Raw genomic sequence first — 25,899 nt, 5'->3', positions numbered from 1 at the left:
GGTGTTGTTGTTATTATTATTATCCTTATCATTATTGCAAACACACCCTAGACTAACACACATACTCACATACATAACTCGCAACTCACATACACACACACACACACACATACATTATTCACAACTCACACACACACACACACACACACATAAAAACACACAGACACACACACACACACACAAACAAACACACATTCACAAACTCAAACGCAAACCAACTCACAAACACACACACACAAACAAACAAACACACATTCACACACACACACAAACGCAAATCAACTTATGAACACACTCACACACAAACACACACACACAGCTACGCGGGCCCAGCTACACAGGAGGTTTCGAAGCGGTTCGAAATGGGCTCGAGGACCAAAAATTGGCTCCAGCACCTGGCGAGCAAGTACAGAATTGCTGTTGCCTCCATAGATGGTAGGGGCACTCTAGGGCAGGGGGAGGAGCTAAAATTTAAAATTTATAAAAAATTAGGGGTCGTAGAAGTCGAAGATCAAATCAAGGGCGTCAGGTTTATTTGTTTGTTGTTGTTGTTGTTGTTTTTGTTGTTTTTGTTGTTGATGTTGTTGTTGGTGCTGTTGGTGTGTAGCAATGTTGTCTGTGTGGCGTCATCATCATCGTCTTCATCTCCATCCCAACTGTCAGTCACATGATGAAAGAATCAGAGTTCGTTGACGACAAAAAGCCTGCCGCTATTTTTGGCTGGGTCAGTTGTTTGTTTATTCATTCATTCATTCATCCAGTCATTCATTTGTTTATTTAATTATTCATTCATCTAATTACTCATCAATGCATTCATTCATTTATTAATTCATCTATCCACTCATTCGTCTATTTCACTCCCGCATTTGTTCATTCGCTACCTAGTTCAATCAATTACTCATTTACTTATTAATTCATTCATTAATTCTTACCCGACCTAATTTTATTTCATTCATTCTTACCCGACCTAATTTTATTTCATTCATTTTCACCCGACCTAATTTAGAGTTACGGAGGTCACACAGCGGCCCACGTACTGGCCCAGAATAACACGCACTTCAATTGCGCTATATCAATCGCTGCCGTTACAAGCAAAGGATTTTATGGTAAATAATAATAGTAGTAGTAGTAGTAATAATAATAATAATATAATAATTATAATAATAATTATAGGTTCTTTTTTATAATTTTTATTATTTGAACTCTAAAAGACACAGCATACAGCGAACGTTACTTAGGTCTGGTTACCGAAGAAAATGGAACAATGGCCTATGAGGTTGAGCTTTTTATTATTATTATTAATATTGTTGTTGTTGTTGTTGTTGTATGTGTGTGTGTGTGTGTGCGTGTGTGTGCATGTGCGTGTGTTTTGTGTGCGTGAGTGTGTGAATTGTATAATTGGATTTTTGAATTTATGTGAACAGAACACAAACGTCGTCAAGAAGGCCAAGCAGTTTAAGGGCAAGAATTTTTTCATTGCACACGGATTGGCTGATGGTTAGTCTGGTAATCGTCATCATCATCAGCATCATCATCATCATCAGCAGCAGCAGCATCATCATCATCAGCAGCAGCAGCAGCATCATCATAACAATAACAAATATAACAATCATCATCATTATCGTTACAATAACAATAACAATAAGAAGGATCAAAATCATCATCATCAATATCATCATCATCACCAGATAATGTTCATTACACGAACTTCGCCCAATTCATAAAAGAGCTGGAAATGAACGACGTTGACTTTACTCAGATAGTTAGACATCATCATCATCATTATCACCATCACCATCATCATCACCATCATCACAATCATCATCATCACCATCATCATCGTGATCATCACTATCATTGCCATCATCACCATCATCACAATAATCATCATCATAATCACCATCACCATCATAATCATCATCACCACTACCTATCATCACATCATCATAATCACCATCACTATCATGATCATCATCATGATCATCATCATCACGATCATCATCACGATCATCATTATCATTACCACTATCTATCATCATCGTCATCTTCTTCTTCCTCATCTTCCTCATCCTCCCCACCAACGCAGACCTACCCTGACCAGGACCACTCCATAACCGATGAGCATCTCTCCCGCCATCTCTACAGATCAATGACGAAATTTTTAGTCGACGACTGCTTCCAGTTGCCCAGTTCCGGTGGCATGGCAACACTCCACTTTTCAACTATTATGACGTCATTAATAGTAGCGGCCATTTTTTGGATGTTCGGTTTTGCCCGTTGAAAACCAAATGATCGATCGATCGATTGATTGGTTGGTTGGTTGGTTGTTTGGCTAGTTAGTCGATTGATTGACAAATTGGTAAATGGGTTGATTGAGCGATTGGTTTGTTGACTGGCTGGCTCTTTTGTTGGTTAGTCGATTGATTGAATGATTTGTTAATTTCTATTATTAATTATTCACATTTTAGAAGGCTACATTGTGTTGCGCGTTGAAAAAACAATTGATTGATCGATTGGTTGGTTTGTTGGTTGGTTGATTGGTTGGTTATATGCCGGCAAACACAAGCCTTGGTTATCAATCATGAGTTTTATTCTTTAATTTGTTTAATATTTATATTTTCAACAATTATTTTATTTTGACATTTTAATGATGACATATAAATCGGTGATTTCATTTATATTTTACTTTTTATTGTGTGTGCTTGTGTGTGGGGGGGGGGCGGGGGGTGTAATATTACTACCACTACTAACAATAATAATTTTTAAATGTTTTTTATAAGTTGATTGGTGTCATGGCAAACTTTTAAAAGCTCAATAGCATAATCAATTTTCTTTTCATTTTTCATTTGATTTTCTGCTTCTATGTGATCAAATATATGATAATCCATAGAAATTGAAATGCCTCGGGTTCCACCTTTTACACACACACACACACACACCACACACACACACACACCACACACACACAATTATATATATATATATATAAGACACATTATTTATATAATTTGTCTATGCCCATGAATGCCGTTTACGTGACGTCATCCGAATAATGTAAACAACGCCTAGTTCGGAGTGTTTATAAATTTTGAAACGATAATTAAATAAATAAAAAAAAATTGTTATAACAGTAATTTATCTTTAGTTTTATATATTTAAAAAAAATTTTGTTCAAAATCGGATTCGTTTGCTGGTTTGGTTGAGTCTGAATGATTGACCATCATAAACAGCGGTTAGCTGTTTTTTTAATTTGCATTTTTTAATCAAATTTAAATTTAAATAAAATTCACATTAATATTTACAGTTTGCGATTAATTAAAATGAATAAATTAAAGTTTGAAACAACATTCAGAAACCATAAAGTGAAGAAAAGAAACCAACACATCTAGACCAAACGATAAAAATAGAAATTTGTAATATAAAGAAAAATAAAGATCGCCAACAAAGTAGAAGATAATGGAAGCTGATTTCGATTTTTCATCATCAAACACGGCTAAGATTTCAAGTTTCTTCAAAAAACCTCAGTTCAAACTCTCGCACTCCGAATTCGATTCAATCGGAACCGATTTTCAAATTTCAAGCTCCGTGGCAAAGTCAAAAAAAGCGATAGATGCCGAAACTATCCGATCGTACGCTGCGAAGGCTGCTCCGGCCGTTCTCGACTCACCTTACAAAAAATCCTACTACCTGAACCTCCGCAAAGAGCTGACTGCAGAATCACCGAAGGATTCTAAAGAAATTTCTGTAGCTAAAGATCAGCAACCGTTCAACCCTGAAAAATTCGAGATAGGTGAAAAATTAAAGAAGGAGGAGTTAGTCGATTATTCGAAAAAATTCACTTCCAGGTGCGTTCTTCCGCCAAGTCTGCGCACAGCTGATGTCGATTATGCGGCAAAGTCAAATTTTCCAGCGACAAGACCGCTCTCCTCTCAAGGTTTGAGAGAGTCTCCATCTGCAAGTTGGATGAATCGCAAGGGCGATGACGATTACTCGAACCTCCTCGACTACGAAAATGACGTAGGCTGCACATACAAAACCTCAGAAAGCAGTATGATGAACTCCACTTGGAAGAATTTAGACTCGGGCGAAAAAAGTTTCGTGTCAGCAAAACCTCTCGTCTCATCCTCTGTTGCAGCCGGTCCAAATGTCGGCCTGACATCATCCGTCGCTACTCCAACAATTGCCAGCACTGTATCTGCCCTGAAGTACAAATCAAAGATGATGAATTTCGAGAATGATGACGACACTTACGACATGATCAAAAACTCTCCATCGTACAAGGAATGGACCGAGACTCGATTCAATACCGATTCTATGTCATCAAAGAGTGAAGATTGGTATTGAGTTGGTGTCTGATAGCTATTTGTATTCAGTCGGTAATAGCCAGCATTTGCCTTTCATTGCTTCCGACTCAAAATTGATGGCTTCTCAAACAAGAATCATAAGTGAACGCCAATCACATATTCCTTAACAACGCGTGATATATTTTATTATTTTCTCTAAAAAATGTAAACCGCTATTCACGCAACAATATTAACGTAAAATATTATCAATTTTTTTTTATAGATTGTATTACCACTAATTTTATTTCATTATCATCGTTCAACTGTAACTTTAAAATGAATAAAAATATGTAAAGCATTTTCGTTTTGACCAAATCGATGTGAGGAAGTTTTTTCCGGAAAAAGTTTGTTTTCTTTCGAGCAAATGTTATAAATTAATTCAAAAAAACTTTTTTAGAAGCCGTTTTATAAATTTAAATTCGGTTTTCGAGTTCGCTTGAAGATATCAATTCTTGAGATTTACTTCTTATATTTCCATTTGGATGCATACCTATAACGAAGCGTTAAAAATTATATAAATCAATGTTTACAGCCATAAAACAAAACAAAAACAAGAAGAAAACATCTTATTTCTATGAAAAACTCGAAAATCAGACCTGCAACAAAGCCAAACAATGACCAAAAAGGTAACAAACTCCAATCAGGCTTTGTGACAACCGATAAATAAAATTTATTCGCGTGAGGCTGGCTCGATACTATCGTCGTCGATAATGCTCATGATCACACATTCGTCTGCCATCAGTATTCTTAGGGCGAAACATCGCAACGGAACATCTAACAAGGAAGAAACACAAGTAAGCTACGGCATTGGAACTATTTAAAAATGATAAACCTCGGATACTGTCCTCTTTCTACGTGTCTCAGCAGGAAAATTCACGAGAAGTGCAGTTTGCACTATCACGACATCTTCCGGCCGGACGAGCCCTTGCATCCATACTGGGACATCTACAGAAGCAACAAAAAATATCTCTCAATTAAAAAACCAAAAAAACCGAAAACAAAAACCGATGCAAATATTCACTCGAGTAAAAAAGTTGTTGGCAAGCAGAGCGATTTGAAGCAGAACAGTAGAGGAAAAAATGATGACGGAGCTGATAAGGAGGCCAACAATGCTACTGCCTCGAAACCCATTAAATTCAAGTACGAGCCAGAATGTTGTTTCTGTCCTGATTTTCACAGGCGGGTTGTTGATTGCCTGGTTGTGCCGGCATTCGAAATTGAGCGAGGATCCAATTGTTTCAAGTACAAACGAAAGCCATTGAAATCAAAACTGCCCCTCGCATCTGTAGAGAAAGGAGAAGATGATGATGAAGAAGGTGCCGGTGGTGACGATGACCACCAATTCAAACACTCCAAAAAATTCAAAGAACAAGTCGACGCTCTCTACAAGGACGACCAAATTAAAAGAGCCAAAATTGAAAAACTGAAAGCTAAATATGAAAAGAAAAAGCCAAAAATAAAAGAAAAATCTAAAAAAAAACCTAAAAAAAACTCATCAAGCAAGCGACAGAAGCAGGAATTGTTAGAGCTAGAAACGAATCTGGCTTTGTCTCGAAAGGCAGACGAGGAAAAATACAAAAGGCTGCTCAATCCTAAAAAGTTCAAGAACAAACGACCTCTATACGCAGATTTCGTCACAGAACCTTACCCAAAAGAAGCCATAACTTGGAGCGAAAATGACAGTGAAAAATCGAAAGAGAAGAAGAAAGAAAAAACAAAATCAAGTGAGGAGACAGAAAAACAAAACCAAAAACCCAAAAGCGATAGTAAAAGCAATAACAAGAAAGTAAAAAGCAAAGGCAAAGGCAGGAGAATAAAAAAGAAAAGCAAATTTATGCCAAAAAACGGGAGGCCTTCTATCGTTAGTCTCACTAAAAGTATGGTCAGCGTTGATTTCGCTAAAAGACTTAGCGCTCGTTAAAAAGAAACATTTCATAATTCACCATTGTACAAGTTGTTGTTGTTGGGTTGCTGTATGATATAAATAAACGAAATACTTTTTTATTTATTCCATTTTATAAAGATTATGTAAAACAAAGCTTTAATAATTAACCGGATTTTATTGTGTTAAAAAAATGCATGTAAGTGGATAAAAATATAAAAACCATAATAATAATGATAATTATTATCATTATTATAATTACTATTAATCCAAAATAATAAGAAGAAACAGTATAAAAGCAAGGTACGAATTATATTACTTATTGAAAGAAACATGCCTACTCGATAGTATCAGCAAAATAAAACATGCATCCATGCATCCTTAAATAATATAACGCCGTAAATTAAATAGAATTTATAATAAGTCTCTCTCTATATTGATATATATGTGGTATATATTGGTATATATATATATATATATCTATATATATATATATATATATATACATATATGTATATATATCTTGATATATATATATATATTATATATATATAAATCTTGATGTATATACTATATATATATATATATATATATATATATATATATACATATATATATATAATAAAAATTTTGAAAGGAAAGAATACCATTTAAGAAGAAAAATGTAGACGAATCAATAATATAAAAAAGGCCACAAATTTTTTAACGGGTTTTTGAATGAAAGTAAGAAAAAAAAATTATCGTCACCATAATTTATAAATTTTTTCTAATATAAGTGATAATAATTTTCGCAAGTCTGAACATTATATATATATATATATATATATATATATATATATATATATATATATATATATATATATATATATATATATATATATGCAAAAATGCTAAATATGAAAAATACACAGGCACGCACACACACACGCACACACACGCACAAATCCGAAAAGATAATCAAGTGACAATTTTTTAAATAATCTCAAAAAAAACTTTTGAAAGTCTTAATAGCAAAATCATATATATATATATCTAATATATCTATAATATATATATGATATATATATATATATATATATATAATAACAATGATATCGTTATTATTTTAAAATTAAATTAGCAATTTTTCTTATTGTTATCATTTTGTAAATTTATTATTATTATCCTTATTATTATCCTTATTATTATTATTCTTATTCTTATTATTATTATTATTATTATTACTATTATTATTATTATTGAATCATCTGAATTGTTCAAGAATTAATTTAGCCGTATTCAAATCATTCTCTACGATCTTGAGGGCCTTAACAACCTTCTCATACGAGTAACCCTTTGACACCAATATTTCTATATTCTCTCGCATACTCTGCAGCGATGCATCTGTATCGTCGTTGCCGATGACGTCACCTGCTGCTGTGACGTCATTTTTGTTGTTGTTGTTGTTATCTATGGAGGTACCGTAAAATGCCGATCGTGTTGAGAATTTACCTTTAGCGTTGGGATTCGTAGTAGCGGTCGGTGGCTGCGGCTCGTCGAATGACGTCACCAGGGATGAGACGGTTAGTTTCGGTTTGTCGGTTCGCTGTTTGTCGGTTGACGATATCGGTGAGTTGTTGGCCGATCTCGGTAGTTTCATGCTCATCTCTCCTGCGCACTCTAAGTAGCTGGTCACGTGGGAAAAGACAATTTTATCGGTTGGGTGGAGTTATCAAATAATAGCTTAATAATAATAATAATAACCAAAAAACATAAAAATAAAATAGTGGTAATGATAATAGCATACCTCTTGCGTAAATCACGTTTTACGTGAGGCGTGTACAATGATTGTACGTCAGTTCTTTTGCTGGTCGTTGCCGAAGCTGATGACTGTTTTCCATCTGCCCTGGTAGCTGTATTCAAGTGTCAGTCAATCAGGCAATCAATCAGGCAATCAATCAGGCAATCAATCAGGCAATCAGTCAATCAATCAATCAATCAATCAATCAATCCAATCAATCAATCAATCAATCAATCAATCAATCAATCAATCAATCAATCAATCAATCAATCAATCAATCAATCGATCGATCGATCGATCGATCGATCGATAACCAATCGATAGATAGATAATTAGATCTATCTGTCGATCGATCAATATCAATCAATCAATCAATCATTAATTTATTCAAACAATCAATTAATAATTATGAATTTTTAAGAAAAATGGGAATGTACTTTTAATGAAATCTGGCTCAGGTAGAGATCTGCACGTCGTCGTTTCATCTTGGTAGTATTCTGTTTTAATAAGGATGAACGAATGGAATGGAATGGAACGAATGAATGAATGAATAAATGAATGAATGAATAAATGAATGAATGAATGAATGAATGAATGAATGAATGAATGAATGAATGAATGAATGAATGAATGAATGAATGAATGAATGAATGAATGAATGAATGAATGAATGAATGAATGATCGAACGAACGAACGAACGAACGAACGAACGAACGAATGAATGAACGAATGAATGAACGAATGAATGAGTGGAAGAGTGACTGAATAAATGAAAGAATGCATGAATGGAAGGTGAGAAATCTGTGAGAGAGTTTGCCTACAATAACGCATAGACAGACCTGACAAATTGTTTATAAACCTAAGCTGCTGTTGTTGTCTCGCTCGAATGATGCAGCGTCCCTTAACTCCACTAGCCACACCATCATCGCCACCATGAATAGCAACATCATCACATGAAACGTACTCACTATCATCACCAACGTTAACGCTATTATTATTATCATTATTTTTGTTATTGTTATTATTATTATCGTTGTTGTTGTTGTTGTTGTAGTTTTTATTATTGTTGTTATTGTTGTTGTCGTCAACATCGGTTAACGGATGCATGTATACGTCATCAGCCTGGATGGGAGGTGGAGGCAAGCCCTTCCTGAATATTACAATATAATTTATTGTAGTGTAGTGGCTAAGATGCCTGGCGCTGTTATCGCGGTTACAGGGTTCGATCGCAAAAGAGATCCACGTCGTATCATACGCAAAATTTATTCACGCAGTGCGCCCGTGATGACGACGATGAGGATGTTGATGATAATGATGAGAAAACGATGATGATGAAGATGAAGAAGAAGAAGATGATGATGATGATAATGATTAACCTGCCGACGTGTGGCGACGACCTTGGTGAAGTGTTTGGTAGTCTGGTCGGGAGTGGTGGAACATCTGAGTGATGATGATGATGGTGACGATGATGATGATGGCGATAGAAAATGATGAAAAAGCGATGAGGATGAAGATGACGATGGTTGCGTGGGTGACGGTTATGATGGAGATGACCAACCAACCCACCCACCCATAGAGGCAGAAGGTCGGCACGGGGGTGGGGGTCTCGGCGGAAAGCCCGGAAGATTCCACGAAGCCGGATCCTTAAAAATAATAATAATAATAATAACAATAATAATGATAATAATGATAATGATAATGATAATAATAATAATAATAATAAAAAAATGAGCTAACATCAAAACTAGAATCTTCATCCACATCCTGTCCGGGTGTTTTTCTGGATCCATCATCATTTTTATTATTGTTATTATTATCATCGGTATTATCATTATCATTATTATTATTATTATTATTATTAGTAGTGGTAGTAGTAGTAGTGGCAGTAGTGGTAGTGGTAGTAGTGGTATTGTCATCGCCATTATAATCAGCAGAGAGTTCTTGTCTGTAGATGAGATCTAAATAGCTAATAGTGTTGTTGTTGTTGTTATTGTTGTTGTTGATATTGTTGTTGCTATCGTTGTCGTCATCTTCGTAATCGGTGTACTTGGTTTTTGTTTTATTATTATTATTCCTTTTTTTATTCCTGGAAAGTTCAAACGGATCGACGATGACCGATTCGGTCCCTTTAATTTCGCCCCTGCAAAACGGGCAGCCAACCCCGCTTGAGTCCTGCGAGGTCAAAAGTTTAACATTTCAAATGAGCTATTCGGAATGGCTGAAGAGAATGAGATGTTGAATGAGTGATTGTGATTGGCTGGAGATATATATATATATATATATATATATATATATATATAGAGAGAGAGAGAGAGAGAGAGAAAGAGAGAGAGAGAGAGGAGAAAGAGAGGAGAAAGAAAGAAAAGAATGGAAGAAACGAAAGAAAAAAAATTTATGTAGGAAAATACAGAATTTATTAAACTAGTGTAATTAATTTAATAATGATGAGTAGTGAATTATCACCCAAGGACCTTATATATTGTTAACTTAATGAAGAAATTAGTTAGATATAACAACGACGAACAACAACAGCAACAGCAGACTAGCAAGGCGAACCTGCCAATGAACCAAACAGAGGGTGCACATAAGGTGCCCGCAAGGTTCTATTTTAATATCCTTGTTGTTCTCGGCGCATATTTTGCAAAGTTGAAAGGTCGATCCCATCTCGCAGTACAATTCGTACTGCTCTTCAGACACCCGGATGTGGTCGCTGGGGTTGTCCTCAGTTAGGCAGGCTATGTCGTATTTTATGTCACGCCCGTCTGGGTACTTGTAGCTGAGTGGTCGGTTTATTCATTGGTTAGTTAGTTGTTTGATTGGTTGGTTGATTGGTTGGTTGGCTGGTTGGTTGGTTGATTGGTTGGTTGGTTGGTTTGTTAAGTGGTTTGTGGCTGGTTGGCTGGTTGGTCGGTCGGTTGGTTAGTTGAACGGCTGTTTGATTGGTTAAATAGTTGAATGAATAGCGATTGGTTAGTTGATTAGTTGGTTGAATAAACAAACATACCAACACATTACTATCAATTAAATTTAACCAAACAAAATTAAGCAAATTCACCGTCAAATACAGTGCATTTACATATACAGATAGAGACATAAATTGCATTGTGCATATGTACTTATGTCTTTATATCTATTCGCTTTAAACAAACATTGAAGCATAAATGCCAAAATAAATTTGTAAAAATCTGCGTGTATGTGTGTGTGTACGTTTGTGTGTGTGTATGTTTGTGTGTGTGTATGTGTGTGTTTATGTGTATATGTATCATCATAAGATTACGATACCTATTCATAGGCTGACTGGATACTTTCAAAATAGCTCACAATAAAATTTCACAATCGTATATTCATACGTACTTAAGTCTTCTTCAATTTCTCTCTCTCTCTCTCTCACCTTTTCTCTCTCTCTCTTTATCACTCTCTTTCTATATATATATATATATATATATATATATATATATATATATATTATAACACGATATGAATATAATATACGTATGTATGTGGTGAACAACATTAATAATGGTAATTATGCATTTAATGTAATTAATAATTGATTGTAGTCGGTGTGTTAAGTTAAGCTAGAAACCAACCAGCTTTTTATGGGGTAATTAATTTTTAATTGACATCTCTTACTATTAATTATTATTATTATTATTATTATAACTAATTATAATAATTATTATAGTAGTAATAGTAATATCGTTATAACTATAAAGTGTCTGTTGTGTTATATGCATTGCACATGAGTAGATGAATTGACGGACCAGAGAATGAATTGGAAAATAAAACGAACGAATGAATGAATGAATGGATGGATGGATGGATGGATGGATGGATGGATGGATGGATGGATGGATGGATGGATGAATAAATGAACGAATAAATGAATGAACTAACGAATGAGTGAATGTATGGCAGAAATAACATACAAACAAAGGAACGATTTAACTGACAAACAAACAAACGAACGAACAAATGAATGAATAAACTTACAATCCTTCTTTCTGTCCATCTAACAAGGCTTGACCTAGAGACTTATTCTGTGGAATGGTCTGAAGAATTTGACCTTCAGAGGTCACATAACCTATGGCCCATTGCCCCAATTTTGTACAACTTAGTCGGAACACGTAACTGATGATGATGATGATGATGATTTTATAATGATGATGATGATATGTGTGTAAGTTAGTTTAGTTTTTTTTTCGTTGATAAGAAAATTTTTGCTTATGACAGATAGACAGACAGACTGAGATGACTTTGCATTCAAACCCGGCAACTGAAGAAAACACAACCAGACGCCTCTAACAATTAAGCTACGGAAAAATAAAAAAGACATGGGCAAATTTATCTATAGGTACCTGCCGGGACGATCAACGTAGCTTTGAAGTTTGGCTTTCACTTCGTCGTAAGTGAGGAATGCAACGTAGGCTGGATGGTTAACGGCCAGTAGGTTCCAGTTACTCAACAGCGTGCGCCAGGGCTGGAATAATCTGTGATTGATTGATAGGTTGGTTGGTTGGTTGGTTGGTTGATTGATTGGTTGATTGATTGATTGATTGATTGATTGATTGATTGATTGATTGATTGATTGATTGATTGATTGATTGATTGATTGATTGATTGATTGATTGATTGATTGCATGTAAGTACCTAGTGAAGACGTCGAATTCGAAGATGGAGATGTGATCGTTGAGGGTGAGGTCAATGGTGGACTTCAGAGCGACCCATTCGATGGCGGAATCAATCCTATGCACTTCACTGAACGACTGACGGAACTGTTTCCACTGAATTATTATCCTGACGACACGATGACGACGATGACGATGTTGAAATCAGTGACGGTAATGAGGATGAATTCAATCAAAAAAACTACTCAACAAAAAAACACAAACGTGATACGGCAATTAACAATGGTACAAATTAAATAAACGTGAAAATTTAGAAAAAGTTGAATAAAAAAGAATTGAATAGCGCAAAGACTTGTCCTGAAAGGCAGATTTCCACCATTCGTCAGCGTCATTTTTTGTTACTCTGAAGTTTCTCCCAATGTACTGGCCCCCAGGGAAAATGGCCTTCAACTCAAACAACATATGAGAGAAAATTAGGGAAAGTTTTATCAAACTTTTCCGATTTTCTGAATTTTCAACACTCATTCTATCCTATGGGGTGAGAGAATTGAAATAAAGTCTGGTGTAATTTCTGAGTGAAAATTGTGTAAGTTTCATTAAAAGTGAATAACAGTTAGATGAGTCCTCAGAAGTTAGGATAACTTTTTAAAGGTAAATAATTAGTATTTAAAATAATTTATTAATTTTTGTGTACAAATTTCATTTCAAACTGAAAATGACTAATATATCAAAAAAAATTAAATAAAATATTATTAATATATTATAATAATGACAACATGAGTATTAAATTAAATAACAATATGTTGTTTTACACTATCAAGAAGTGACCGACTTTGTTGAATTTGAAAAGTTCAAGGCCACTTTTGAGTTTTTTTGATAAGTTGTCCATGAAGACGGTGTAGTACTCGATGGCCTGCAGCGTGTGGTCGTCGTTGCATGCGTGAATGAGCTTTAAGTGCTGGATCATGTCGGGCAGGATGTCCAAGATGAACGGCGGAGAATTCTTCAAGTTTAATTTGCTGTTCATGTGATAAGTTTTTTAATTAGAATTATACTTCTTTTTTGTATTAATTGCAAATTTTTTTGAATAATATTTAAATTTTCTGCACTTTTATTGGGTGTTTTATTTCAATTCAATTTATATTACTCAACCTGCATTGTTTGACAACTTTATCAACATCTTTCATGATCCTCTCAAAAACTTCTTATCTATGCAGGACGTCTTTGTGACATCCGTTTGGTGACGTTGAAGGAGATTGTAAAGCATTTCCCTGAGTGATGTGGCGGCCCCAGTCCGTCCGGAATTTCGAGCAGTAGCAGAATCTCGATCTGACAATACTAGTGACATTGTGGCTTGTGTTAAATTTTTGTATGACATATCAATGAAACGTCGTATTGTTAACATTTGTCAGTTGGAAAAAATGTTATTTCCAACATTTTTTAAATATATTTAAAAAATTTTATTTTAAATTAAAATTCAGAACGCTTAGCCGTTCTGTGAAACTAAGAAACTGAGAAAATAAATGAACTTCCTGGTTTTTCGTTGAGGAAATTTATTTTCTATTCCAAAGCGATTTTTAAAGAGTAAAAGCGAGTTTAAGTTACAGTTAACATCTACAAAATTACTAAACAATTATTTTTATTTTTAATAAATAATTAAATATTATTAAATAATAAAATTTAATCAAACATTTAAATTTATTTTGAAATGTTATTTTATAAAAAAAATTTTTAAACATTTTTTTTCCATGATGTTTAGATTTTAAAAGTGAACCACTTTTAAAAGTGAAAAATTTAACCTTGCTTTGTTATATCGTAATTACGTCCGTTATAAAATTAAAATTGAAAAATTAACTTACAATTAGTAATTATGAATAAAATGTTTCGACGTTTGGTTGTGGAGTTGAAATATCTTCAAAGAAATAACGTAAGTAAACTCGATGATAAATTTTCTTATTTAATTTTTTAGTTCTAGTTCAGTTTCAAGTTCTAAAATTAGAATTAGAGTTTAATGTTAATCTAATCTAGTTAGACTATTAGAAAATTAGTATTAGTACAACTGCAAACAAGTTAGTGAGGAGTTAGCCAGTTTCAAATTAAAATAAACAAATAAAATAAATTGATGTTTTTATAATATTAACAACTAGATTTGATAATATAATAATTAATAAACAAGTAAATATTGATAAATAAAAAGTTTAAATTATATTATAATATAATTATAATGTAAAATCATTGCAGCAAAAAGTATCTTCGTCCCCAATATACAGCTACATAGTAGAGCAATATAAAAGACACCGAATAACCACTGAAAAATACTGTCAAGAACGAGATGAAATTAGATACCTGGCTGAAACCTACCTCTGCTTGCTGGAAAATTCAAGAAAGTTAAATGTGAAATAGAAAATCTTTATGTTTTTTTATTAGAATGCTAATTTCAGTATTTCATTTTATTTATTTTTATCTTAAGGTATGGTTTTTTTTCTTTATCCTTATTAATGTTTTCATAGAAAATTCTAATTTTCCCACTATTAAAACATCTATCTAATTAAAAAAAAAATTTTTAATGTAGGTAATGTAAAGCATATAAGACTAATGTACACACATACATACACACGCATATATATAATTTTTATATATACATTTTCTAATGTGTATTTTCTACTTTTAGGAACTTAGGAGCTCTTATTCGAGGAAAGATTTAACAGTCGAAGAGTCTGCAAATCTAGTCGGCCTAACGATACCGAAGGAAAAATAAAATCATTAATTATAGTTATATTATTAAATAATACTATTAAAATAACTAGAGACAAAACAAAATGGACAAATTTTTTAAATAAAATTTTTTAAAATATAACATCCTTGAGATAAAATTTGATTTATTATTATTAATAAACTATATATATTAATAATACTGTAAAATAGCCAAATGAATGGTTGTCAATACTGAAAGATAAATTAATATTTATCTGTATTTTGAGTAAGAAAATTTATTTGTTCATTCAGCTATTCATTCCCTCATTCATTCACTCGTACATTCATTCACTCGTACATTCAATCACTCGTACATTCAATCACTCGTACATTCAATCACTCAAACATTCAATCCCTCGTACATTCATTCATTTAATATGTTTCTCATTGGTTGATTGATAAATTCACATTTACGCAATCTGCCTTCAAGAAAATAATGAAACAAAAAAGCTCATTCCACTAACACAATAAAATATTTTTCATAATAATGCGCCATATATAAAATGTGATAGATATATATCATTATATTACGGTAATCTATCTACATACATATACATGCAATTATTGATGAATATATATATATTAAACATGTATATTGTAAATATATATCTACTAGAGATATATATATCTGTTATAAACTGTCACTAGTATAATAGCTATCATTGAACTATTAATTTTAATCAACATATATATATATATATATATATATATATATATATATATACAAGAATTAGTGCTTGTATGTTTCTGTATGTGTATGTGATTTTTATGTACGTATGTAAATATGTTTATTATATTTGGTATATAAGTGTGTATGTATAGTAAACAAGTGGTAAACAAAGTAGTCAACATAAATGAATCTCTAATCTTATGAAACGTTAGTCAAGAGTTGAAAAAAATTAAATACATGCAAACATACGAACATTGGTGGCCCCTTTATAATAATAATAATAACAAACATGATGAAAATAATAATTATTATTTAATATCATATTATTGTTATATTGCCATTGTTTTTCAATCATCTATATTATTAAACAGTCGTAATGTGGGATGTGCATTTTAAGGTAAATCAATGCCTCTATATATGTGTATATATATCTATATAAATATGTGTGTGTGTGTGTGTGTGTGTACGTATGTGTGTGTGTTTTGTTTGTTTGTGTGGGTATAGCAGCGGTTTATACATGATATTACGTAATCCAAAATGGAATAAAATAATGCATAGATAATACACACATTCACATATACATGCGTAGACACACGCGTGTACATACACACACACACATACATTAAAATGAATGCAGAGAAGGATAAAATGAAATAGAAATAAAATAGGCACGCTCCTTAACTAGGTATTTTATATCTAATAGAGTTTCGTACGTACATGATTGAAACGACTGAAATACAATACAATACAGATGGTACATGAACAATTTCAGATGATAGATACACACTCCATTGAAACAAATACCAACATACAAAAACCCAATTCTACAAAATATACCTATTTATATCCAAAATGCCATTCTAATTTTGAAAACCAGATCACGAATGTATTGAAAAGGTTAGATGCAAAAATATTACCATAAACAAACTTTTTAAAACGAAAACTTAGAAAAAATATTGAGCACTGACAAGCATTACCATTATATAAAAATAATATACACAATTCACCATCAAATACAATACATAACTCACAGATAAACGCATAATTCATCAAAGCATCCCTCCATTAAACCATGTATCTCTGTGAATTACTACTTCCAGGTACTAATGGATCAGATTCAGTAGGTTCAAACAAAGTGCTTTGTTCCGGATTTGAATCCGGATTGGGAACAAGTGAATTGGGATTTAGGCTGTTGATTAGTAACCTTCTGTACTTAATGCTGTACAGCGTCGTTAAGAAGGCCCACTTCCAGGTTATGGCCACCCAAATGCTGGCCATGAAGAAACCCCGAGGTCCATAGGGAGTTAGTTCTGCCAATCAAATTATTTCATTGGTTGGTTGTTTATATTCAACTAATAAAAAGATGAATGAATGAATAAATCACTGCTATAAATCAGTTTTAAATTAGTTTAGAATCGTTTGATTTTATCAATAGTAGACTTATCTGTGTCAGAATTTAGCAGCAATTGAAACAAACATCAGTCCCGTAAAAATCAAAGATTAATTAAGTAAACACAGACTTTGCTCTTCTGATATTGCAATGACAAACAAACATCAGTCCCGTAAAAATCAAAGATTAATTAAGTAAACACAGACTTTGCTCTTCTGATATTGCAATGACAAGGTAGGCAAGAATGGCCAGGAGGTTCAAAATTTGACCAAAGATGCCAATCCCAGTGAATACTTTCAACTTCTTTCCACCATTTATCCATTTATTCGATGCATATAATGAATGCAGGATTAGAACTTGAAGAGCATAGAAACCTTTGAAAGAACATTTTCAAATCATTTGTGTTAAAAATTATTAAAATTGATTATTTTAATGAAAAAAGTATAAAAATAATTGTAGAAAAACATTAAAAACAAAAAATAAAACCCTAATTTTGCACTAACTTGTGACTAGACCCCAGGCACTGACATGGTAATTTGCATATTGTACCCCAAACACAACTGCAACACTTATTCCAGTTAGAATCCCCAAAACTGAATACACGATCTTTAGTTTGAGGAAACATTTGTTTTGATCAACATTCATTTTTAATTTCAATGATTTATTTCTTTGTTGAGTTCAAATAAACTTTCTTTTAGTTCAAATTCAAACTAATCCAACATAGATAGTAAAAACTATTATAATCATATGTAGAGTATCAATATAGATACTAGATACTTATGGACATAAGATGATGCTAGCGTTAAATAGGATATGTGCAGATATCTCTAATAATTAGAGTCTAATTGTATTATAATTCTGTTTTCAAATGTTTAACAACTATTATATTGTTGTGAACTGTTATTATGTAGTGTACAAAAATATTTGTGGCTAATTTAAGACAGTTCTTTGATCAGTTAATTGCTATCCAGTAGATGAGAAGAATTGCTTTATTAACTTTCTTTATTTTCTTTTCATTCTACAATGTAATATAAGCAGGCCTATCGAAAGCTATTTGTGTGAAAATAATATTGGAATAATTAATTTAGATATTTATTATATAATATAAAATAAAAAATTATATTAATAAATTTTTATTAAAATTTTATAATAGCGCAATTCATGACTAATATAATTCAAACTTTTCAATTTGAACAATGCTGTTTAGTGTTTATATATAAAAATATAAATAAATAGAATAACATCCAACTAACATCTATTCTATAAATAAAACTAGCAAACATGAATGAAAATTGTATTATTAGAATAGTAGTTAGTCAAATGAAATGATCAAACAAGATAAGAACAGTTTATGAGACAAAAATCTCATATTTTTATCTAAAATTAAAATTAAAAAAAGAACTATTCATCAATTTAGTGTTAAAATTTATATATGTATATATATAATATAGATAATATATATATTATATATGTAATATTATTATATATATAATATTAAATATATAAACTAGAGAAAGACAAAGATTAACAAAAAGAACAATTCGAACACAACCAACCATAAAAATCTAGGAAATATTTGAAAAGGTTGTACATCATATTTTTTATATTATAAAAAATATGTACACTGTACACTTTACTTTACTTACTATGAATAACCAATAATTGGATATCATAACAATAACATAACAACACACGATTAAATTATTAAGCAGTGATCAACCCACAACAGAGTGAACAACAAACTTTGTTTTTGTTTTTAATTTTTATATATTAGTAATAGTACAAAATTTGTTTACTTTTATAATATATATATAATAACAAAAGCAATATATAAATATTATATATAATAATTATTTATATATAATTAATCTAACCACACAAATGTACGTACTCAAATTTACTGTATGCGAGCCGTCATGTGATAAATAAATTAATCATCATTAATCAGCTGGTCTTTGTACAGAAAAAAAGGATGACTTTTTTGTTTTAAAAGTTAACTTAAAGTTTGTTTGAAATTATCAAAGATGTATTTGACAATTTTTTAGTTTTACACATATATATATAGAATAATATGTACCTAAAATCATGGTCAATAAATGAAATTATGTATTTTTGTTAAATTAAACTTATAAATATATATATGGAATATTATACTGCATTCCATGCTGCATTCTGTACACTTTTTGCACAACATTTTTTTTATAATTTTTTTGTCTTATAACATAAAAACAATGTAATTTAACTATAATTTATATAAAAAACGCTTGTTTTATAAGTTTTTTACTAACATATTTAAAAAATTCTCATTTTTTAAAAAAAAACCCTTTCGGCTGTCATTAGTTTGGGTTCTTTTGCATTTTCATGAATATCGGTGCATCAGTGTTTCGCCTTTGCAGTGTTTATTCATGAAAATTTACGTCTCTTATTAATTGATTTAACTGGGTTTATCGCGGTTTTATTAGAAATATTTCTTAAATTTATTTGTTAAAAATAAAAGTTTATGTCTTAATTTGATGGACGCGCAGTCCGTCATTACACAGGTCAATCGGGATGATGGAAATGCCAACACTAATTCACAACATGATCATAAAAGTTAGTTTTGTTGTAAAACTAAAACTTGAGAAAATTAAAAGTAAATCTAAGAGAAAAATTAAATTATTTTATTTATCTAGTTTAAATTTTAAAAAGTGCACATATTTGATTTTTTAGCTACTATTAATAACTAATTAATAGGTGTTCTCTGATCTCTACTTTCACTGATTTCGATCCAAATGACTACTAAAAGTATTAAACTAAACTAAAAAAGAACTAAAAAAATTTCACAAGTTTATGATTCATTATTTATAAGTTTATTTTAGAATTATCAGTTTATTTTTAATTCAAGGTAGCATTTTAATTGTAAAAATATTTAATCTTCAAGCAGCACCTGAAACCAAAATGGCCCCAGGTAAATCCTCATCATCACACGGTGGGGTATTCAGTCGTCTGTTCTGTTGTTTCAGTCGACCAGCCATAACACAATCAACCAACACTTCATCTTCATCAGCTGTTGCTAATTTGTCAATCTCATTTAAGAAATCTGATAATAACAATGTAGTAAGAATATTTTAAATTGATTTCTAAATTTATTATCTAAGAATGATAGGATTATAAAAATAAGTTTCAATGGACAGTGTTTAAAAGTATATTTAAGTTAAAATTTGTTATACTTTAGTTTCAATATCCAATAAAATCTAAGTAGATATTGTTAGCTACTATACAATGCCTTAACTCTAATTTAAATTATTTTTATTTGTTTTTTATTTATCTCTAGCTAAAATTATCTATTTATAAAAAAATTATAATACAAAACATTTATATATTTAAAAAATAAAAAATATTAGTAAATTGTATCAATTTTGATTAATAATTATTTAAAAAAATAATTAAAATAATTTTTTTTCCATCAGAATTTTTTATTGGCACCTGTGACAGATTTATATAAAGACAAAAAATGTGTAGTCATAGACTTGGATGAGACTTTAGTTCATAGCTCATTTCAAGTAATCGATTATCATTATTATTTATTAATTTTGGTTTCTATTATTATTATTTATTATTATTATTATTTATTTATATCATTATTACTATTTTTAATTTTTTCAAGCCTGTTAAGAATGCAGATTTCATAATCCCAGTTGAAATTGATGGCACTATTCATCAGGTAGATTTATATTTTTGCTACACGCATTTTTGTTGTCATTGTCACTAATATTGTATTGTTTTATGTAAAAACATCAGCAACGGAATCACACAACAACATCACACAACAACATCACTGGCATCAATACAAAGGTTTACATATTGAAAAGGCCCGTATGTTGATGAATTTTTGAAAAAAATGGGTGAATTATTCGAGTGCATTCTCTTCACTGCTAGTCTTGGGAAGGTTGTTTCTACGTTTGTATGTTTTGTATATATTTGTATTTATGTTTTGTATTTGTTTAGTTTGGTATCTGGGCTTGTGTTTGTATAATTTTGATTGTATTTGTAAGTTTTTGCTTGTGTATGTTTTTATTTGTACATTGCTGCATGTGCAAGTCTATATTTAGATCTGTTTATATTTGTCTTAATGTATAAATAAATCATCATCATCTTCTTCTCCATCATCATCAACATCATCATCTTCTTCTTCATCATCTTCATCATCATCTTCATCATCATCTTCATCATCATCATCAGTATGCAGATCCAGTAACTGACCTCCTAGACAAGTGGAATGTTTTCCAGGCCCGTCTCTTCAGAGAATCCTGTGTCTTCCATCGAGGCAATTATGTCAAGGTCAATATTTGGCTACCTAGTTTTTGATTGGCTGGCTAATAAAATTGAATCATTTATTGTGATTGGCTGGTTATTGAGTCACTTAACTTGATTGATCTGTTTTTAAGTAGATTTTCATTAACTTTTTTCATTATTGGTTAGTTATTGAATCACTCTTTGTTTAACCGTTGTTTGATTGGTTGGTTTAATTGCATATTAAATGCATATTCAAACAACAATTTCAGGACTTGAGTAGGCTGGGTAGAGATCTAAACAGAGTGGTCATCATTGATAACTCTCCTATGTCCTACCTATTTCATCCTAAGAATGCTGTGAGTGAATGAATAAATGAATGAATGGGTAAATGAATGAAGAAATGAACGAATGAATAAATAAGCGTTTTTGTTGAGGATACATCGATATTCTTGTTTATGGTATGCGTGTTTTTTAAGCATATGCTGTTTGTCAAAAGTTAAATGTCAAATTTTTTCAAAGCTTGGAATATAGCGCTATATAAATTAAATCGTAGTGAAAATTTATTTTTGTGTTTTTTCAGGTTCCAGTGATGTCGTGGTTCGACGACCCCTCCGATAGAGAACTCCTTAATTTGATACCCTTTTTTGAAAATCTAGCAACAACAAGAGACAGTGTCTACATGTTTCTCAACCAATCACGACAGTCCGCTGCATTTAACTCCGCCTCCTTAAGAACAATTGAAGCTGTTTCATTGGTCACTCAGCAAGCTACACTGACCAATCAGCAAGCTACGTTTCATCCGACGTCCAATGAGGAAATAGCGCCTTTGAATGACACATTTTCGCCGGCCCCTGTCGTTGTTGTCATTGATGATGTAGATGCAGTTGCTGCTGCAGCTGGTTTCAATGTTGCCGATAGTGCTGAAAAAGTTGCTGTTGTTTGTAATGGAGATGCTGGTAGCAAGGAATGCAATGATGTAATTGATGGTGTCAGATCACATCCACTGCATAAAGGTGATGGCGACCAACAACAACAGCAACCACCACCACAACAACAGCAACAAATGAAATTACAACAACCACAAATCAAAGTGCAGTCAGCAGAACAGTTGAAACAACAACAGCAGCATCACCAAGAACGACAACAAAACAAAGCAATACTCAGACAGAACCACCTCCAACAACAACAACACAGTCTACCACAACCAGTTCGTGTGACTAAGCAACAACAACAACAACAGCAACAAAGATCATCACTGCAACATCCTTTGGCAACAACATTTGATGACAACGTTCAACAAAAGCGTTCAAGCTCTCTTAACAGGCAACACTTAAACAACAACATCAACAATAAGAATAATATTAGTAGTAGTAGTTGTAGTAGTAGTAATAATGTTTTGAAAAACGACAGCAATAATAAAAGTTACAACTCTATTAGTTCAAAGAGCAGCTGCAGCAGTAGCAACAGTTGCAGCAACAACACAGCTAGACATTCTCAGTTACCAAACAACCACATACCAGGCATTAAAAGTTCTGTTTTGTTGCAGCAACCGCAATTGCAGCAACGACAGCAACAAAAACATCACCACGCACAACAACAAAAGAGCTCAACAGACCATCAACAACAAAAACTTCAATGGTCTTCATCACAGCAACAACAACAACAACAGCAGCAGCAACAACAACAACAACAGTTATATATTTCACTACATCAACAGTCTTCAAATCAAATACAACAACAACAACATCACATTAAACAGTCAACAACATCAACAACTGCAACATAAACGACAGCATTATAGACACGTAGCATCATTATCAGCTGCATAGAGAAACAGCATAAACAAACATCAACAACATTACAAGCAACAAAGACAGCATAAATTACATTAACAATTTTTAAATACACCAATTTGTACCTGACAACTGAAACAATCCTACTGTAGCTAGCAAGCACCAACAATAGCAGTACAAACACATACAACAAGAACAACGAAACTTTCCTCAAAAATGAACCTTCATTTCAAACAACGAATAAACATATGGGCCTCTGACCTCCTAACACAGTAAAACGTAGAGACATTCGAGTTAAGTTTTTCAATCCTAACTTACCTTAACAAATACAACAACTGACTCACGGATTCACAGACGCACGCACGCACGCACATACGCAAAAATTACTACACGCAAATTAATACACACAACTTAACAAATATACAGACTTGCACGCACAGCGAAGCAAAAGTTCTTACATACTAACTATCCATCTATATCATTGTTGACTCTTATCATTAAAAATCAATTTTTAATTATATATATTATTATTATAAAGTATATATGTATGAATGTATGTATAGATATTGTATATATATGTTTGTATATTTATATGAATATATGCATGTATGTATGTGTGTGTGTGTGTGTGTATATATATATATCACCCTGCAGACTATCTGGTAAAGACTGCATTAATAATCAGGTTGATGATGTGATGATGATAATGATGTTGATGGTGATAAAGAAAAAAAAATGTGGACTAAGTTTTTACTATCTCAAATTGCAATTAAATATCTTTGGTGTTCCTTTTTATGATATGTTTTTTTATTGTTGTTGTTTAATATTATAAGGAAAATATCATTGTTATTAAACATTTATGTTAATTTCCTGTAAGAGAGAGAGAGAGAGAGAGAGAGAGAGAGAGAGAGAGAGAGAGAGAGAGAGAGAGAAAGAGAGAGAGTACATTACAAATAAAAATTTAAACTATATAGATGTAGGAAAAGTTTTATTTAGTAGAATTATGTTTGCATAGACTAATCTATAACAGAGAAAGAATTCACGCATGTGTGTGTGTGTGTGCGTGCGTGTGTACGTGTATCTGAGAATGTATGTACGTGTATATGATGTATATGTATGTGTGTATGGCGTGTGTATGTGTGTTGGAGACGCATTCGGCTGCTTGGTCATTTTCAAAGGCCGAAAGTGCAGTTTTCGCGTAAAGCATCGCCATCTTCGGGACTCCAGAGCAATAATTGTTGATTATCAATATTTAAAAAATGTATTTTGACCTGTTAAAACTTCTGGATTTGAAATATAGATTGAATGTTATCTCGATAAAGAACTGACGGATAAGTTAGAGATGGATTTAAGTTGTTCTTTCTTAATATCTTGTTTTTCAATCTAAATTTTTTTTTTAAATTGTGTTTTTTTTGGGGGTTCGACTTTAGCCAAATTGTGGATCAACTATTTGGCATTTGGCCAAACACATAATTCGGTGCACCTGTAGCAGTTGGTTATTCCATCACCAGATTTATAACAGCCAACCAGTTTGATCTTATTTTTAATCATATCGGGAAGACATGAGAGTATGGATTTCTTGGAAAGTATGATGATGGTGATGAATACGGCGATGATGATGATGATAGTAGCTGATGATGATGATGATAGCTGATGATGATGATGACTACGACGATGATGATGAAAAAGTTGGGTAATTATTTCTGTCTGTTAATGTCATTATCACTTTTCTCGTTAATGTTGTTGCCGTTGTTGTTGTTTTTAATTCTAATCTATTAACCACAGTATTTTAAGAATAAACAATAGTTAATTATAAATAATATTTATATGTATTACATATATATGTGTGTAATATGCATACATACATACATACATACATACACACATATATACATACATAGGTACATACAAACAAACAAACACATTAATCATATACTCATCCAGTCACCATCATCATCATTAGCAAAATGGTCATTGTTGTAAGTTTTCATCATTTAATATTATCGCTAATATTATTATTGTTGTTGTTGCTGTTGTTGTTATTATTGTTGTTGTTGTTGTTATTATTGTTGTTGTTGTTGTCATTTTATTACAATTATTTTTATCAAGCGAGTCATTTTTTACGCATTCAATCGACAAGACTCTATTGTGCCTTACATATAAATGTACACAGAGACTAATGTGTGTTTTCATTATTATTAATATAATTATTAATATGCCATATTCATAATTATTTTATTATTATTATAAACCGTTTATGTATATAACTGTATATATATATTCATAATTATTTTATTATATATATATATATATATATATTTTTACAATATTCTATAAATTCTACCGAATGTTTGGCGTTAATATGTTTGTAGTTCGTTTTTTC

At 31.8% G+C, this 25,899-nt stretch overlaps 7 protein-coding genes across 7 annotated transcripts in view; 4 read left to right on the top strand and 3 right to left on the bottom strand.

Moving 5' to 3' along the window:
* HELRODRAFT_189957 (hypothetical protein) overlaps positions 1 to 3,053 on the top strand; it is a gene marked incomplete at both ends in the record, with an annotated part of 10,761 nt that extends 7,708 nt beyond the window's left edge. Inside the window, 8 exons of the mRNA XM_009033342.1 lie at positions 334 to 529; positions 664 to 724; positions 1,007 to 1,106; positions 1,212 to 1,276; positions 1,425 to 1,497; positions 1,689 to 1,762; positions 2,087 to 2,242; positions 2,991 to 3,053. Coding sequence (XP_009031590.1) covers positions 334 to 529; positions 664 to 724; positions 1,007 to 1,106; positions 1,212 to 1,276; positions 1,425 to 1,497; positions 1,689 to 1,762; positions 2,087 to 2,242; positions 2,991 to 3,053 — 788 coding nt within the window. The remainder of the gene's footprint in view (positions 1 to 333; positions 530 to 663; positions 725 to 1,006; positions 1,107 to 1,211; positions 1,277 to 1,424; positions 1,498 to 1,688; positions 1,763 to 2,086; positions 2,243 to 2,990) is intronic.
* Positions 3,054 to 3,456: 403 nt separating this feature from the next.
* On the top strand, positions 3,457 to 4,344 carry HELRODRAFT_166410 (hypothetical protein; the record flags this gene model as incomplete). The annotated part of the gene is made up of 1 exon (XM_009033341.1): positions 3,457 to 4,344. One exon carries the CDS (start codon positions 3,457 to 3,459, stop codon positions 4,342 to 4,344), a length of 888 nt encoding a protein of 295 aa, XP_009031589.1.
* Positions 4,345 to 5,166: 822 nt separating this feature from the next.
* HELRODRAFT_166409 (hypothetical protein) lies at positions 5,167 to 6,264 on the top strand (the record flags this gene model as incomplete). Its single annotated transcript, XM_009033340.1, has 1 exon — positions 5,167 to 6,264. The coding sequence occupies one exon, from the start codon at positions 5,167 to 5,169 to the stop codon at positions 6,262 to 6,264; it is 1,098 nt and encodes a 365-aa protein (XP_009031588.1).
* Positions 6,265 to 7,468: 1,204 nt separating this feature from the next.
* HELRODRAFT_166408 (hypothetical protein) lies at positions 7,469 to 10,592 on the bottom strand (the record flags this gene model as incomplete). The annotated part of the gene is made up of 7 exons (XM_009033339.1): positions 7,469 to 7,892; positions 8,012 to 8,013; positions 8,988 to 9,156; positions 9,383 to 9,446; positions 9,577 to 9,649; positions 9,744 to 10,178; positions 10,563 to 10,592. 7 exons carry the CDS (start codon positions 10,590 to 10,592, stop codon positions 7,469 to 7,471), a joined length of 1,197 nt encoding a protein of 398 aa, XP_009031587.1.
* A 1,762-nt stretch (positions 10,593 to 12,354) lies between these two features.
* Positions 12,355 to 13,661, bottom strand: HELRODRAFT_156201 (hypothetical protein; the record flags this gene model as incomplete). Its single annotated transcript, XM_009033338.1, has 4 exons — positions 12,355 to 12,496; positions 12,657 to 12,803; positions 12,987 to 13,165; positions 13,467 to 13,661. The coding sequence occupies 4 exons, from the start codon at positions 13,659 to 13,661 to the stop codon at positions 12,355 to 12,357; spliced, it is 663 nt and encodes a 220-aa protein (XP_009031586.1).
* Positions 13,662 to 17,123: 3,462 nt separating this feature from the next.
* Positions 17,124 to 18,093, bottom strand: HELRODRAFT_189956 (hypothetical protein; the record flags this gene model as incomplete). The annotated part of the gene is made up of 3 exons (XM_009033337.1): positions 17,124 to 17,368; positions 17,655 to 17,822; positions 17,952 to 18,093. The coding sequence occupies 3 exons, from the start codon at positions 18,091 to 18,093 to the stop codon at positions 17,124 to 17,126; spliced, it is 555 nt and encodes a 184-aa protein (XP_009031585.1).
* Positions 18,094 to 20,385: 2,292 nt separating this feature from the next.
* HELRODRAFT_166405 (hypothetical protein) lies at positions 20,386 to 23,552 on the top strand (the record flags this gene model as incomplete). Its single annotated transcript, XM_009033336.1, has 8 exons — positions 20,386 to 20,395; positions 20,495 to 20,544; positions 20,898 to 20,990; positions 21,095 to 21,151; positions 21,670 to 21,768; positions 21,993 to 22,079; positions 22,304 to 22,930; positions 23,244 to 23,552. The coding sequence occupies 8 exons, from the start codon at positions 20,386 to 20,388 to the stop codon at positions 23,550 to 23,552; spliced, it is 1,332 nt and encodes a 443-aa protein (XP_009031584.1).
* Between the last annotated feature and the right edge of the window lie 2,347 nt (positions 23,553 to 25,899).

This window comes from Helobdella robusta (assembly GCF_000326865.2).
Source record: "Helobdella robusta unplaced genomic scaffold HELROscaffold_9, whole genome shotgun sequence".
Taxonomy (NCBI): Eukaryota; Metazoa; Annelida; class Clitellata; order Rhynchobdellida; family Glossiphoniidae; genus Helobdella; species Helobdella robusta.
This window is presented reverse-complemented; position numbering and strand designations above follow the sequence as displayed.